At 38.9% G+C, this 18,353-nt stretch overlaps 2 protein-coding genes across 4 annotated transcripts in view; one reads left to right on the forward strand and one right to left on the reverse strand.

The window, feature by feature from the left end:
• The window catches only part of LOC108114874 (short neuropeptide F), a 29,999-nt gene that overhangs the window by 1,103 nt on the left and 10,543 nt on the right, over nt 1-18,353 (forward strand). The gene's annotated exons all lie outside the window — the stretch shown is intronic.
• On the reverse strand, nt 1,162-1,876 carry LOC108114875 (dopamine N-acetyltransferase-like). The gene has a single exon (XM_017226031.2). The coding sequence runs from the start codon at nt 1,845-1,847 to the stop codon at nt 1,179-1,181; it is 669 nt and encodes a 222-aa protein (XP_017081520.2). The 5' UTR covers nt 1,848-1,876; the 3' UTR covers nt 1,162-1,178.

Genomic DNA, 18,353 nt, shown 5'->3' on the forward strand with positions numbered 1-18,353 from the left:
TAACTTTAATGACATATGGCTAACAAAGAGAAAGAAGTGACAGCGGAAGTGGGGCAATCAGATGAAATTACAAGACAGGAGTCAAGTAATTTAAACAACATTTCGCATGACAGATTGGGCACGCCCCCACTAGATGACAATCTGCCCAGGGACTTTGCAGTGATGCTGAAAAATATCCCATAAAATACTTTCCTCAGCAGCTTACCATAACGTATTGTCTCTGACATGTGTAAATATTTAAAGATAATCTGAATGCTGTTGAAATGCATAAATAATTATACGAATTAAATATATTTCAAAGGGGAAACTTTGCATAATATTAACATGTGTAAGGGATATGTAAACATGTTCATTTTCATGCTTTTTAATGAAAAGATACAACTCGGTTTGTTGGATATTGACATTCCGCATTAAGTCCATCAATAATTACAGCTTTAATGATCATGAAATGCTATGAAATATTATCACCCAGAAGAGAAGATGAGCTTAACTTTATTTACCTTTTAAAAAATGCCAAAATATTTTTAGAAATACAAATTAATTCAGAATTCGCCAGTAACAGTTATTGGTCTTCCTTGCCGTGTCAGTATTTTCAGCTGACGCAATACATTGCTTCCCATATTCCACTACTTAACCAAGGAATTGTTCCGAAAGTTTGTCATTCATTATGCAAACTGAGTTGCGAGTGTTTTTCCTTGTACCCAGTGGCCGCAATGAAAACTATCCTTTTAGCCAGAGATGTTACTCAGGAAGTTTTTAAATTTTTCATATCTTAGTTGGTTATTTCAGACTCTGCACTTTGGTTAAGCCAAATATAGCGAATCAGTGACGTCAAGAACTCAAAGTTAAAGCCAATATATTTGCACATGTTGCAAAAGTAAGGTTATTAGAACATTTGTCATCCGTTTCCGCCTATCACACACATCCGTTGCCAACGTTCGGTATCCATGTCAATTTGCATAAATAATGCCAACAGGTGAGGCAGAACTACAACAAAGCATCGGAAATTGCATTAATTAATCTGATGTTTATACATTGTGGAATTCATTTTGACACATTCACCAGGCTTAGGTAATTTAATTGCCTGTAAATTCGATTTAAATATTTATTATTTACTTATTAAGCATAAATATTAAAGTGGCTAAAAAAAGATATGTGAGATTTTGAACTAACTATCGTCATAGTTTTATGGCCATAACTCGAGCCATGGTGTGGGGTACAGCTGGTGTGAAGATCGGTTTGCCATTTGCATCTTTGTAGTCAGCGTAGACCAGGGAGTGGATGCACTGCATCCCCAGTGCCTCCTTCTGACGGGCGGAGTAGAAACTAGTGCAGTAGGCCACCATCGCAGGAAACCCTTTAGATCGGCCGACGTCCATCAAAGTGTCAGCTAGTCGGGAGCCGAGTCCTTTACCCCTCATCGATGCATCCACACTCGTAAAGTGGGAGTAGAGAACTTTCGAGATGCCAAAGCGTTCAAAGACATTGGCTTCACGTTCAATTTTAGAGAGCAAGACGGCGATGCGACGCCATGCATTTTGTTCCATGGCCTCGGCTTTAATGCGATGCTTCTCTACATCTTCGGGAAACTGAGCTCCGGCCAGAACGAATCCTACCAATCGTCCGCCGTCGTTCTCGTCAAAGGCCACCAGACAGGTGCCCTGGGCGATCATCGACAGATGGCTATCGTTCTTTTTCTTCTCATTTTGCCCTACGAGGCACTCGCCACTAGACTGGCACAAGGGTTCTGAAGAGAAGAAGTCGCCCTCCATCTGTGATTTTACGGCTTTGTAGTCCTCCTCTGTCATAATCCGTATGGTGATACCATCCTTGGTATTGGAGGCCATCGTAAGCTTGTTTCTAACTTCTGCGCGGTTTCGATGGTAACAAAATAAGAACTACAATGGCAAATTTATTTTGGCTTTTATATAGGATCGTTATCTTTGCATACATAATCTCTACCTCAATGATAACACGATTAAGATTGGGTTGACCTTGGCTTTAGTTTTTAAATTGTTATCTTTAACAAGTCTTTATTATTTCAGTCATTAAACTTATGTTTATGATTTCAAAAAGGTAGCGTCAGAAATTTGTTAACTAGTGTAACTACAGATAAATAATATTTTTTTAAATCACCTAAGTGAAATCTTATCTGCTTGGATTTGACAAGAAAAAAAAATGCATTTAGGTAAGAAATGATAAGACCTGTTGCCAAGAAAGTGTTGTAATTGCATTAAGGACACATTTTGACACATTCACCATTCACCTTAGGTAATTTAATTGCCTTTAAATTCGATTTAAATATTTATTATTTATCTTTTAAGTATAAATACTAAAGCGAGCTGATAAAAGCTATGTGAGACTTTGATTTTAAATGCCAAATAATCTGCTCTGAAACAAAAACTTCACTTCAAAAGCAATTTGCACTTTCAATTGCAGGAAAACGCAAACATTTAACATTATTACATGATTTATAGAATTTCTTTTGTTCGAATTTATCCTATCAGAAAGTTTAAATCGTAGCATATGCAACTTTTTCAACTTTAATTGAATTCACATGTGTGTGTGGGAGAGCCTTATTGATTTGAGTTGGCAAGTCAACAATAAAATTGAGGCTCGGACCGCGGGTGAAAAACTGATTTACAAATGCCAGACAGAAGTGTCGGGCTGGGCAGAAGCCGTCGGCAAATGTTTTTCCTTGGCTTCCGGCGAATGTCAATGCCACAATTTGGGGCACCCACCACAGCCAAACACGCAATCGCACAAACAAACCGAAACAAATGAAAACAATCAAATGAAGACGTTGACACAATAACATGGAAGGCAAAAAAAAAGGAAGAGGGGCAACATAGCGTTGGTGGATAGGTCAAACGGGGGCAGCACCTGTCAAATAATTTATCCTGCCTTGCCAAAAAACCTAATTAGCTGCCCCATGCAATTTTCCAGCAAATTAAACTGACAGAAAAGGGCCCAAGGACGCCAGAGGAAAGGCAACGAATAATGAAATTAATTCGAGAGACAGCCCGAATAGTTATACCTTTTATATCCCACTAGATTATGTTATTAGCTCAGGGACTGGAAATGTCTTCTTTTATTTCTAAGCCCGAGAGCTTACCCAATTGTCGGCCAACAAATCCAGACATTGTTTTCGACCAAAAACCGAAAATTATAAAATATGCACAGATGACAGATGGCAATCAACAGGTGCCAACAGTTTACCTTTGAACTCCACCATGAGACTTCTGCTCCCCCTCTCATTCTCTAGCAGATGACAAGGATGACTCCTTTTCTTGCCTGCAAAATGCTGGCACTCCTGGAAAGGTGTCATAAATTGTAAGCTCTTTATTACATTCTCAACTGGATCCTGGCTGTCAGGATGCGCCGTCTGAGAGAAGGGTAAAGGCATCCTTAGGACAAAAAAAAAGATAAGGACTTCGAAGTGAATAATTCAACTGGATAGTCTGCAAACATTGGTAATGGATGGCCAAGTCTAGCTGGCAATGTGTCCTCTGGGGTCTACAATTTTAACAGTCATGACAGTTTTAAACTATTTTTTCTGCTTAAATATACAAATAAATTTACAAATGTCTTAGCTTAAAAACCTTAACTTAACTAAGGAATTATTAATATTCTTACTGTTCCAATAAATAAAAGAAAACTCTTAAATCTCCTTTAATTCCATCCAAAGACTCCTCCTAATGCACTTCATCAACAGACAAATCCTGAATAAATAAATCCTGAGCACTCGAAGAGCCGAAAAACAACATCTCAACTATTTATAAACTGCACAATACGCGACAAATTGGCTTAGACCGCCTCCGAACTGGCCACGCCTGAACCAGCCAAGCCTGATATTAACCACTTCGGCTAGCAAACCAAGTAATTTGATGCTTCTACCCTGGCTCATCCTTCATTTCCGCCAGATGCCATACAATTTCTTTGTTGGCTTTTCCCCGGGTTTTCCTCTGCCATTTGAATGCGATGAGTAAATATGGTAGCGAATTGGCTAGAATTTGTGTCGCCCTTTTGGCCTCAAGATTGCTTCTCCGCAATTTATGGCCAATTGGGGTGTAATTTCTGACTGCGGTGTACATGTCAAATATCTGGGAACTTCTCTTATAGATATAATCTAGTTAGTTGATGAATGAAGCATGATCATGGCCAGCCAGAGATAATTGCGATAATTTCTTTAGTTGGTAAACTATTTTAATGACCAGTACGTGAATCTGCCCCGCCATCAAATCAGTTTGATGAGCTGACAACCCAGCTATCTCTCTTCGTCCTTGATTGAAGTCTTTCCCACGAATGGCGGGGGTGGTCTTCACCCGCCCATTTTAAAAACAACAACGTCCAACAGCGACTCTAATGAGCTATCGTCAACGTGGCGTATACACAATGTGCAACCGACGACAAAATCGAAGAGCGCACACAGGCAATATGTTTCTATTTGCTGTTTATGGGCCACAGACTAACCATGATTTATTGGCTGCAGCCTCACTGGTCGCCCTGCGGTCTGGATTCCATCTGATTCATGGTGACATTTCGCCAATGCAAAGTGTGTGGCATTTTATTTTAAATCAAATTTTGACAGCTCATAGGAGCTGATCCCATAAGCTTCTTACACACAGAGTTTTAGGGGGCTTGAATAACAAATACAGAAAGGTCAAAACGATATTTTTGGGTTTTGTGATTATTAACTATTCATATTTTCACTGCAGTGTGTTTTTAAAGTGTTATTTTTTTATGATGTTAGATTTTCCTTTAACAGAAAAGGACTTTTGTATGAAAACTAACAGCTTAAATAATAAAATTCCTTTCAGTTTACTAATTAAAAATCACCTTTTCCTTAAATAAAGGAAACCCCACCTTAATAGGCCCCATTCTTCCTTTCCTTCCTCGCTAATGAGCCGCTTTAAGCATATAATTATTTAATGCCTCTGTCAACACAAAAGCCAAACACTTTAAGCTCTTCCTCGGGCTGCTGCGAATCCATGAGTAATATACAGCATTTAAGTTTTCGAGCTTTGTTGGCCCTAATTATGCGACACGTTGCAAATGTGACCCAAGGGCAGGTTAGAACGGTTTTAAAGGCTTGCCGACTAAAACACGAAACAAAAAAGCTTCCCAGAACTTTGCCGCCAAAAATACAGTGTCAACAAGTTATTTTGCCAAAGGTTTTTTAGCCACTCAAATGTAATTTCATTAGCTAATTAATGGCCCGGCTCGTTACGTTTCGAATGAGGAATTAGCAAAGGGCAAAGGTATTTATAAACTGCGAACTCAAATAAGCGCGAAGGACCCTCATAAATTGTTTTGAGACAATTAGGCTGCCGTCGAGTCGCATTAGCCAAGCCAGCCAAACGGATTGGCAAATTAATCTCCAGACTTGCTTTTTTATTCCTCTCGATTATTCAAATTGAAATCATCAAGTTGACATTTAAGGAAGCGCAAAAAATGAATCCAATTAGCCGGGCGAAATGGTGGGGAAATCATATTGCTAAAAATGGCAAACTTTTGCTAACAGCCATTCATAAGTTGCAAATTAAGCTTTTGCCACTTTGAGCAATTAAATTTATTAATCATGAGGAAACGCGTGAGAAATGAAAATCAAGTTAAAGATTAAATTCGGATCAAGTCTGGCAGTAAAATACAAATAAATAGATTTTACTGATAGCTATCAATCTATTTAATTTAGGCAGATTAAGGTCAAAAGGGGAATGGTCAAATATTAAGTAAATTGCTTTTCCTTTTAACCATATCAGTTCTGGCTCAAAGTCGATAAACAGAACAAGACCACTCCATTACTGCAATCTATGTTTGCTATTCAGCCGAAAAGTACCATAGCTTGTAATGAACTTTTCCAAATGAGTTTTCCAACAACATAAAAGTTGAATCTTTCTCTCTTCAAAGTAGCTTACAAGTTTCCCAAACTAGAGGGGACAAGTTCAAAAATCAATTTCACTAGCGTAGTGAACAATTTATGACCCATTCGGTCATGTGAACTTAATTATGAGCATAAGAGACGCCTACAGTTACATGGAATTCAGTGCATCGAAATCATGGAATGGCAACTCGGAAAAGAATCAGTGGCAGTCGCAGTGGCAGTGGCACCTTCCATGCGGTCGCTTTACTGAACTGCAACACCTTCGGGGTTGTAGGCCCAACGAAGCGGAACGTAAATCAATCAGGCGCATCGGTATTTTTCAATATGAATCACAGCGTGTCCAGTTCCCCAACCCACAATTCCATATCCTGGCATCAAAAAGGGACAAAAAGAAAGAAACCCTCGCCCACTTGCATTGCTTCGAGTGCATTCGACGAGGGCGATGCATATTCACCGGGTTTTCCCACTCTTCGGCCATAGGATCGTCATCCATCATGTGGCGGAAAAGTATTAAAAATATATATTGAATAAATACCAATCAAATTTTCTACATTGTTTCGTCGTATTTTTTCAATACGTTGCCCGAAGCTTAATCAAAGCAATAAAATCCCCGCTGAATATGAGCACGTGTAAACTCTATTATTCTGTATAATTGTCAGACTATACGAAAAATAAATAAAAAGAAGGGAATATGAATTTGATTAGAATGGCCAATATTGGCCATGACTAAAATGAACAAGTTGGCCAGATAAAAACATTGGTAAGGTATGAAATCAAATTGGAGGAAATGATTTTTTCAACTTAATTGATTTATCAACATTCCAAAAAAGGATATTGCCTTTCAGAAAGCTATTTAAAGTTGTTTTAACTCGGAATAGTAAAAACAAAACATATTTCTATGCTCTTTAAATCTATATAAGAAACTTCCCCAAAGAAAAAATTAGATCATAAGTTCATTGTCCAGTCATCGAACAATTGATTAATTCAATTAGATGACGAAATCACGTGCCTCGCCCCCAAAAACGGCCAACACAAAATTAAGTCGCCACTCGGGTGAACCGAAATCCAGCTAGTAAATAGGGCCCTATCTAATCCAATATGGGTTATCTGGCTTTGGTTCGAGCTGCACTGAATGGCCCGATAAAAATGCGATTATTACGTGTTTAATGCCCTGCCCCGAAGGAGTAATTTATATTTGGATACGAGAATCTTTCATATTAAAATGTTCTGACGGCATGTAGCTGATATGTATAGATAGCACATACCCTTATCGCACTCGTGACGTATGTTCTTATCCAACGAGTGCTCAGTTGTCCCTCACCGAAACCCAATTAACTTTCAATTATTTCAAAATATTAACTCTAAGCGAATTAATTTTCTCTCCCGGGGTAGCAAAGCGGGAAATGTTTCAATTATTTTCCCATTAATTTTCAAACTTTTGCATATTTTCATTGGCGATTGAATGGAATCGCAATTTATTTTATTTCTTGAGGCGTTTGATTCTTTCAGCGAAAACCAGAATGACGGACAGCTAATATTTGCTTAAACTTTCTGTTTGATTGAGAAGCTCATTAGGATCCGAGAGAAAGTGTAATGAGGTATTAAAGGGGTAAGCCTTGGGCATTTGAGGAAAGCGATTAAAAAATGGATCTGAGAGGGTTAAAGCTTAGAAAATTTGGCAAAATTACTTTATCTTCTAAATACGAAAAATAAAGCAGAAGAAGAAACATCATGACAATCTTAGACGTCATTCGTAAGTATTGATCTGAGCTCTTCAATTATTTTCCAATTATAATTTCCCCGCAAAATGTGCCTGTAATTCAATAAAAGTCTTAAATATGCAAACGCGAATTTCAGCTATTTAATCACACAAAATTCTATGTTTTTCTTGTCTTCTTTTTATAATTTGAAGGCGTCTGGCCTGTCCGCCCACCCAGGCTTCGTGTAACACTTGGCACAGTTTTTTATTTAAATTTATTTCAAGCTGCGCTGAAAATGGGAAAATGGGAGAAAGTTGGGCTAGGAGAAAAACATAAATCAGGCCAGGACAGACGAGACCAACTCCGGCTTCGTGTTCATTCAGACAAAATGCCCCACAAAATGAGGAAAATCCTTATATAAATCAAATACCGCTGCGGCATAAAAGAAAATCATTTCACAGGCACTTAACGAGGCTCGAGAGCGGAGAGGCCATCGAATTTAACAAAGAATTAAGCAACGGTCAGACTCGCAATCGAATAATTATATGCACTCATATTAATTGCTCGGGTAGATGGATGGGATTCATGCGATAATTTTATGGACACGCGGCGTATGCGTAATATTAACTGCTGCGTTTATTCTCATGCTTTAAGACGCCCATCAGGAGCACTTCCTTGTTTACACATATGTACATTGTTAAGGGTAAGGATACGCTTATCCCTCTGTTTGCTGCATGATTGAAAGCAAACAATGAACAAGGACAAGATACATTTATTTACTCGTAATTCAGCGGGAGTTCTCTTCCTCCTCCGCAATAAGCAATTTCCATCGCCATCATGTTTTCCTTTTTGGCTGTGCACTTGTTGATGGACTCCTGGCGGCATAAGAATGTTCATTTGAATACTGTAAACATGCTTTGCCATTACGTTAAGCCCTCGGCTGTAGACTCCATTTGCTTTTGCAATTGCCAAAACATTTGACAGTATGACTTGTCTTGGCCAAGTCAAGCGATTTACTTTATCGGAATATTAATTATTGATGGTAAAGGCATATTTAAAGTCCTCTTAGGCTGAAATATGGGTTTACCTTTTCATTTACTATTATTTCTTCTGCCAAAGATATTTAAAGGCCGAAAATCATAGAATTTTAATATCAAACTCAAGTTGTCCTCTGAGCTGTTATTACAGAAATTCTAAGTTAATTTTGATTGGGAGAACACCTTAGTAATCTCATCAGAAATGACTTTTCAAGTTAAACAACAAAACTTCCCTTTTTCCTATATCTCCGATTCACAACCCACAACAAGTGCTGATCCGTAACCGAATCCTGATCGAAATTCCACACCGAAATTCCAGTCTCGGTTGAAGTTTAACAGCTTAACAGGCACTTTAGAGAAGCTTAAAAGCCGAAGCGAAATAAATAAAGCCCATTGCACACTTAGCCATAAACAAGTGTATGACATGACTATTCATGAATGGCTTTGCGTGTCACATAAAATGGCGTAAAGTGGCCATCAAAAAATTGACAGAACATCGAGAGAGGTCGTGGGGTGTATGGCAGCAATATGGAGGCTGGGGAGTTGGCCAACATGCCGCAGGAGAGCATGGGCATTAAAATTGAAAATTGAGAAGGGAAAAAAAGCACACATTCTGCGCACTCTGCACCATTTGCAGCTGTATTATAATATTTTACCGTACATTAAATGTCATTTGGAATTTATGTTTTGTGGCATATAAATACAGTGTAACAGGTCCCCCCACAGAATGTGCAAAAAGCATTGGGGAATTTCCCAGCCAATTCATTTACAAAGTACAGCAGATGGCTTTTCATTTAATAACTAAAATAATAATATGGGAAAAGAAGTTGATTTATTATCAATTTTTGGGTTTTATGGGTCACGTTTAATAATTATTTGTTGGCTAAGAATAACTTAGTCAGGCTAACCAACTACATTGACTGCAACTAATTAAACCCAGCCGTGACTCCACTGAGACACTCAATTTGGCCAAGGAAATGGTGGCAACAGCGGCCCAAACAGAAATTGCCCTATGACAGTTTGGCCATAAAGCCGCAGCCTTCGTATTGCTTTGTAAATGCGTTAGCCAAACCGCAAATGAGACAGTGGTGGTGAGACCAATAAGGATTTCTATTGGCCACAAAACGACCAGCTCTTAAAGCCAAACCATATACCAATACCAGGGCCCATTCAAACCCACACAGCTCCATTCAAAATCGATAAGTCTTTTGCAAGCCTTCGTCTGGCCTCATTGCCTATTTATCAATTCATTTTCGATTGGCACTGGATAGGATAGGCTAGTCGTGCAATTGATTGACGAACCCATACTTAACTTTCCCTCGCATGCATTCTTTATGAACTCAAGTGGCACTTACTACTCAGAAATCGCTTCTCTTCGTAGGTCAAAACGGCTAACCAAAGGTAATTACATCAAAAGGTTAACGCAATCAGAGGCATTTATATGTTATTTAGTTATAAAGGACAAAGGCGATTATGGGATAACAAGTACTTTGGTTTAATTAGAGGCTCATGATACAAGGGAAATTCAGTAAGTTAGTTTTACTAGCAATTGGCATTTCCAGGTCAAATATTAGTCATTTTTGCTTGGTAAACTTGAAGGGAACCTTCTAAGGCAGTTAGGACAGTTCATAAAGATACATCACGATGTCTTAAGCCTTAATTACAAAACACTATACAGTGACCTTCAAGTTAACATCTTCTTAAAATGTTGTCAAAATTAAAGCTAATTCATATTCTGCAGTTGAGTCTGTCAAAGTGAAGAGTTTCCAGACCCAGCTCTTCAATATGCAGCATGCAACAGCTGTGCCACTTTAAGTTGCCAGCTGAATCACATCTTTCATAGCCCGAATCCTTTGGCCTTCCACTGCCACCCATTAGTACTCTCTCTCTCACTCATTTTTTTGGTTTCTTTTTTTTTTTGGGAGGGATAAAAGCCTTTAAAACCAACAAATCGTTGTATAACCGTCGGCAAAGCCTTTGGGTCAAATTTCAGTGCGAAAATTGTTTGCCAGAGTGAGTGGCATATGGATTTCAGGGAGCTTTCTTGATAATTGGCTGTCGTTTTGCCTGACATTGCACAAATTCCTTGTTACAGCAAATGCATAATTTGCTGAGAATTGATCAGACAATTCACAATGTCCCACAGGCATGGTAATTTCAATTATAGTTTCAATGCAATCGGCTAATAGGATTTTAATAAGCCATCAATTTTGTAACGTAATAAGCATGGACACATCATTTGAGAACATTTTCGCTTCGAGCCCTGCCATTATTATCTGGGTTTCTCATTACCGGGAAACTGAAATTAAATTCTGATAATATTAGCCTGACCGCACTAATTAAAACAGCATTACGGACATTGATAGATGGGATGCTTTGATACGTTTCTATAGCACAAAACCTTAAATACACAGAGAGTGTCATGTGAACTTATCCGAAGCTTTTCCACATTTTCCATCTCCTTGGCAATGCACTCAAGTCGCGACAAAGCCGAATGTTTTTTTGGGTCAACCCCCGCTTTCGCTTTTCCGCTTTTCCCGTTCTTTTTGTTCCTCTCTGTGACAGTTTCCGCGTGCTCATTGTGTGCACTCACTCACAGCAATTGTCTGTGTGTGTGTTTGTGTGTGTGCTGCTCATTTCAAAGTGGGTGGCTTTTAATGGGCATATTAGCACTTGCCGGCGACTCGAGGAGCTCAGGAAGCTGACAAGCAGATTGTTCTGCTCGGCGGGAAATCAAAAACTTGGCCAAAGAAGACCAAACAAGGCGAAGGCATCCCCGAAAAGAAGATATGGTTTCTGCGAGACAAAAGCATGAGACCGAATCATTAGGAAAAGCAAACAAAAGTTTCTTTCCGCAGTCACCAAAAATATCCCAAAGTTTCTAGAGGTTTGAAACCTTTTAAAAAGGTGTTTGGGAAGAAAGCTATAAATAAATGGGCATCACATTTCGACATTTCTCCTTCGGATTTCCTGATTGAATAAATATTGTAGCATACCGTGGAGGGCAGTTAGCAGAGATTTCAACCTTAAAATAGTTTTAAGGCAGTTTTGATTTATTGGAAATTTGCAATGGAAAATTTAACAACTAACAATGACGATTTCTCAAAAAAGTATTCAAATTCTTTCCTGTGTAGAAACTTGTTTAGCGACATTTGTATTATCTTTTATACAGTTTCGTGGTGTTCCTTGTTAGCAACTTGAAATGAAATCCAAAAACGAGTTTACATAAATACGGCCAACTTTCATCACCATTCATGCTGTCACACGGGAAGCTCAACAAGCGCGTGTACAATCTTTCAGCTAGCCCTGCTCATCCATCTATCTTCACTACCTGTATTACCTGTGCCAGGATGTCAGGCCAAGACAATTGCCATTGTTCACGTGTTGCGCTCCGGAATATACGCGGGCGGAGATGGGAAGGTCGTCCTGGGACATTTTATTATTATGACGAGTGCAAAGCGTGTCAACAAACATGCAACAACGTACGACTCCGTCGAGTGGTGTACATTTAGCCTTTTTTCTAGCTACAGAACAGGGTACAGACAGAACTCTTTTGACAGTTCTTCAGATCAGATTTGGTTTCAAAGCTAAAAAAAGATGATGTGCTTATGTAAAAAAGTTGATCGAATTTTTTCATCATTTTCAGTCTACGAATAAAATCTAAACTGAACCGAAAATCACTAATGCTGCAACTTTAAAGAGTTAATTAAAACGTTTTTTATTAACTACTTTACTATGTATTTAATTCCCCTCCCAGTATTCCCATTTTTTCTTGATATATAGCCATTTTTAGCCGCAAAATGTAGGCAACACTTTTGTGCAAATAACACACTCGTTCACACTCTCCCAAAGGCGCCCACTCGCACGGCTTAGTTCATAACGGTAATTCATTCGCATCACCAACAGCTGCTGCTGGTTTGGGGGGCGGGTGGCATGGCAGATTGGGCCAGAGGTGGCAAGTGAGTGGATGGGTGGGTGGTCGTACAGGTCAGGTCAGGCAAATGTGTCAGCAGTTTTAACTAACTGCATGTGTAATTTTAGCTGCATCCGATGTCCTGTCATCAGTTCAAGTCAACCATGGCGTATGTGCAATTTGTTAGTGATAAGCCAGCTCACTGGATGCCGAGCGCTTGCCACTTAATGACCTTGCCTCCACGCCCTCACTCTCAACTGGGAGATAACCACAAGCCTTCAGGAAATTTAATCATAGTTGACACTAATTTATAGGCTTGGAAGCACAAAATACTTGTTGCACACACTTTCTGGCAGACAAAATTGAAGGGTGAAATCTCTAATCAAAGGGGTTGAGACTCTCATTCGGGTTTTTTGGGAACTCTTAAAGCATATATTTTTAGCTTTAACCTTACACATTTGTCTGAAAAGAAGAGCCTGGTGTGAGAGTGTCACACTTAACGACTTTAAGGCACGTTTAAATGAGCAAATATTGACCAGGTGATGGGATAGGACAGGACAGGACCAGGATGGAGGAGCAACATTTTGACTAATTGACCTGCAGCCACCGGATGATGGCAGTGATAATCCAGCCCCGAGTGCGAGTAGTTCCATGCGGACGTACGAACCCCAAGGCAACCTATTAATAAAGCCAGAGAAATTCTCACGCTTAATTAAGCTATCGATTTGTGGCTGAAAAAAATCAAAGAAGAAATAAACGAATTGAAGTTCCCTGGCGATTTGAAAGCGAAAACTGGAAGACAAATTGTGAGGAACGCGAACAAATGGGAACCAATCGATAGTGATTTGTAAGTAAACAGGAAACATTCTCCCAAGAAACTCAATCGACGCTAATACGTAACATGCAAGACCATCAAACAAAACTTTATTTAGTCATTTTTATTCCCTTTCTGTTTGTAGTAAAGTTTAATATTATGTTTTAAAATCACAAACAACCTAAATGAGCTTTAAATGTTTGCTTTGATGGACTTATTAATAATCACATTAAGAACTATTGCATTTTAATTCGTTACAAATTTGAATTTAATTGTCCGTGATAAATCAGTATTCTGAAATAATTACAAAAACTATAACAAAGCTTAAATTCCAATGAATAAATCGACACAAAATGCAGAAACTTTCAATGAGGGAAACCAACTCAATGAGATGGAAATAGAAATTTCGTTTGGTTTTTCCAACTTCGTAATCAGTTACCAAACCAAATGCATTAGGTCAAAGGCTACTCAGAAAAGAACTTCACACTAAAGTTGCCAATCATTTGAATAATTTTCGTTGAACCGAATGTGGCGATTGAGCAAACACAAATGCATTTTCACTCTTGTCTAGACACTTGTCGTAGCTTGGAAATATGTATAAAAACCTCACATGGAACCACTTGTGATAGCAATGGACTCTTGTTCGGCAATGGGAAATGGAAAATGTGGAGAAAATGGGAAACCGAACTGAAAGTATTGTCCGTCCTGCTGGGATAACAATCGCAGCACCTGTCAAAGGGAACCCCTCGCTTTTCCACTTGACCCTCTCATTGAAAGCCAACAAATATGGAAAGTAATGGCCCGATTAGTGAACCGTAGTGCGGATGCCAATGACATTAGCCATTCAGAGATGCTAAGTTTAGATACTTTTGTCTGTGACAAAACTTTCAACTACTTATTCATGAGAGCGGAAGGAGAAGACGGAAAAGGAGATCGCTTGCATGGATATGAATATGAATATGAGCTTATGTAAATGTCAGTGGAACCCCTGCCGAAAGGAAACTCTTTACGTAATTTCAGGACGACCTGGCGTGCACTTTCTTCTAAATGCAAATGCTTATACAATTTATGGTTCTCGAAGAGAACCCTACCCCTCGCTACACTCAGCTCACGTTGAGTGCTCCTTGCAATTTGTTAATGAAATGCCTTTGAATGCTCTGCCCGCCGTTTACTTTGGCTCAGAAGGCAGCCCTCCAGACTGGATTATTAATTACATATATTGGTTGGTGCGGAAAGTGAACGAAAGAAAGTGCCCCCATCGATCAATTTAATAAATGCTACCGCGGTGTCAGTAACTTTTGCCTCAGGTGGGCGAAATTCTAGAAATAAATGTTGAGGATTGAAGATGCCTGCCGACTGTAAGGAGCATTTAATGTGTCTAATCTAAGGACCCTTTACAGTTCTCTGAAGTCATCAAATAAATTGCTGAGACTAAGAGTAAGTCATTAATTTGGAAAATCAAAATTTATGTGTGGGGAAGTGGTTTAGACAGTGGTTTTGTTCATTTGGTATTTTGAGAAGGAGACGAGACAAATACTATTAGGAATGGTTATTCAAACGAGGATTAAAGTATATTTAAGGATTTTCCGACTTGCAGCTTTCTATGATAATCTGAGAAGTTTGCGGATTACAGAAAAGACTATCCGAATAAGCTGTATTTTTCGCAAAACAACACTTGTTGAAAGAAAATCCTAGGCTACACTTAGCCAACAGCAAAACAAGATATCTTTGTTCTTCACTCCGATTCTCCCAACTGCAATCGAAATCCAGCTGAAGTGGTAAGGCAACTGCAAACGGAAAGCGGCACAGACAAGGTCTTACAGAGCTGGCCGCTGACAAACAACAGTCTCGGCTTTCAGTTTTCAATGTGAGACAGAAGCAGAGCCAGAGCCCAGAGAATCTAAGACTGAAAGTGCCCTACTACGAGGGCTTAGTGTGAAATTTGCTTAAATGAGGGAAAAGATGGTGAAAAATAGATGTTGCAAGCGGCATAAGCCCAAGCCATTCACCTCTTAAGCCCGACTGCATGCCACATTACGGTTTACAATTCAACCGACCAACCGACCGACCGGCTGACTGTTACTACCAATCGCCCATCATCCCATGTTCTAAAGTTCCAAGTTCTCAGTTCTCAGTGTTCCCATTTTCCGACCCAACTTGAATAGCTGAGGTGCCTCCACGGGGGGTATAGACATTCGAGTGGCTCCAAATCCCCAGCAATTTGTCGCAACAACTCGCATTACATTACAAAACGATGTGCAAATAGAAACGGCTGCGAGAGCGGCAAACTAAAGGGATTTGCCATAATGGTGGCCCCAAAGTATCCTTGGGGTTTTCGGGTTGGTCTGGGTTTTGCTTTTTGCTACTTTGCCGCCACTTTCCCACAGGCTTGCTCTGTATTTAATAGCCCGACGAATTGGCAAACCGAAAGTGAGGGGCAAAAGTGTCGGGATCCGGCTTAGTTCGGCTTTAGTTAGTTGTCCCTGTTTTCATATTTAGCGGAGCATTAAGTTCCATATTGTAATTGCAGTTGTTTCCTGTCCTCCGAGTCCTTTTTATTGACCATGGCAATCCTTTCGTTTACCCATTGTTTAAATTGTGTGCTTCCAACAAAGTTAGTCCGACTATTTCTTCCTTTGTGATTGCATTTTAATTAATGGCCAGAATAGTGTAATCAAAAGTTGGGCGATGCAAACTTGTTAAAGCTTTGTGGTGGTTATAAAAACTAAATTAACTGCCTAGGCATATGGGATTTTTGATTTCATTTTAGTTTTCATTCAAAAAGTTCTTTCTTAATTATTTTATATGAAAAGTCAGTTTAAAGACTTCTTTATAATATTTGTATATCTACAAATCAGCAATAATAAATTGATTTCTATTTCTATTCCGACAATTTACGTATTTTAGTAAAATATTTAAGAATTCAAACTAAAGAATTCAAGTAAATCTAAAATACTTTTAAACCATTTCAAGGCCTAAGGCAACAACATATCTAGCCAATATCACAGAATGATTGCAATTCCTTTAAGCCAGCTTTGGAAAATATTTTACGATTTAGCAAACGGTATGCTAATATAAAAAGTCAAAGCACAGAACAAAAAACATTTGGCATGGGATTCTTTATGGTTCCACCATATGACCTCCTTGGTGGGTCGTCAAGGCCACCATTTCCTTGGCCCAAAAACCAACTTAAAGTTATGCTTGACAATGGGATACATAAATTGATTAGCCAAAAAAAACTGAGGGGTAGAAATAAAATGTCTGCTAAGCTGCACATTAGCTTCATTACATGGCCAAATGCGGAATCATAGAGCAAAAAAAGAAAAACAAAAAATGGCAGACACCTCGTGGCTCTGCTGGGACTCATAAGAGGCAAAAACAAAAACATCAAAAATACATTTGTGTCTGGGAAATGCTAAAATTGTGTATGTTTGCGTGCATCATGCGGTTATATTTGGTTTTTCCTTTACGGTTCGGGCACGTTTTCGACGACATCAACCCATATTTTTGTTGCGAAGGACCTTCGGGAGCTGTTCCATTTCCGTAAAACGAACTCGTTTATGCCTCGAAAAATGCAAGGATTTTCCATTTTATATATAATTCACCAAAGTCAAATTAAAGGTTGAGCAGGCCAAACGGGAAAAGGAAATCATTCGCCGGCAACAGCTGCTCAACGTCGACATCTTCAATTGTGTCGCCCAGAATGCTAAATTATTTATGATTGTCCGGATGTGAAATGAATTGAAAGAGTTCATGCTAATTAGCCGGGCCAGCAGAAAGTTGGGCGCGAACGGAACAACAATTTTAATTGCATTTCACAAGTCTGCGGCTCCGTCACTACAAAAGTCAATTATGAAAAGCGTCTGAGTGTCAGAGAGTAAACGATTTTCAGGCTTCAAACTTTTGCAAGCCCTTAACTTTTTGGGTTCAAAGTTGAAGAAAATAGAATGAATTAACTATATTTACGGTTTATATTAAAGGCAGGTTATGGATTTGAAACTAATTTGCATGGAATCCTATTTCTATAATTTTTATTTGATTTATTTTAAAGAACTAATTTTGGATTTACTTTTCTATTAAATCTAAAACATTTTTTATCTTCAAGAACATTTAGGATTAGTTTTATTACCAATAAATAGAAAGTCTATAAACTGATTCTTTTTAATTTTGATTTTTATCAAATGGTGACCAGCACTTTTGCTAACTCTCCTGAAAGTTTGGCATGCCCGTCGACATCCTTGGGGCAATGATAAACAAAGTTTTTGATTTGCTGCCGTTTTATTGTTTTGTTCATGCAAATTGTTGGCGACACTTAATTTTGTTTGCAAATACTTGTGCATATTTTTGGGACTAAACAATAAAAACTGTTCAAAATTGTTGAACAAGTTTAACTGGATGAAAAATGGGACTAAAAAAAGTGGATTTTTCAGGATTAAATGGAAATAAATCTTTTTTCTCTAACAGAAAGTAGAATAAGCCTTTAAATACATCAAAGAAAATGCCTGAGAAAACTCAACAAGTAATAAACTTAAACAGAAAGCATCTTGATTAATTGTATTTTGGTCACCGATTTGCCGCAAGTCAGAAATTTACACCCAAACATTTTCCACTGACAAGTCAGGCCATAATTTGCCTTATCGTTGCCCTGGCAGAACGGCACTCAGCGAGTCCTTTTATCGGGGTGTTCAGAGCGGAGTTATTTAATTAATTAACACAAACTGTCGCTTGTTTCACGCTTCAACGTGCAAACGGTGTTAATGGGCTTTCAATTCTGCCGCCGCGCGGGGGGAATCCCCGACAAAACGGTATGCAAAGTCCAAACAAACTACAAAATAACAGTGGTCTTTGCCCGTCGATGTTGCAGGATGTAGGGATCACACAGCACACAGCGAGAATGTCCTCGACTGCCAGTCAGCGAGTCTGCCAAGAAATAAAAACAACTTTTCACAAACTGTCACTGGGATTTTGTCCATTTGATTGCGTGTGTAATTACAGTGGCACGCCC

Source organism: Drosophila eugracilis, unplaced genomic scaffold, assembly GCF_018153835.1.
Source record: "Drosophila eugracilis isolate 14026-0451.02 unplaced genomic scaffold, ASM1815383v1 contig_513, whole genome shotgun sequence".
Lineage (NCBI taxonomy): Eukaryota > Metazoa > Arthropoda > Insecta > Diptera > Drosophilidae > Drosophila > Drosophila eugracilis.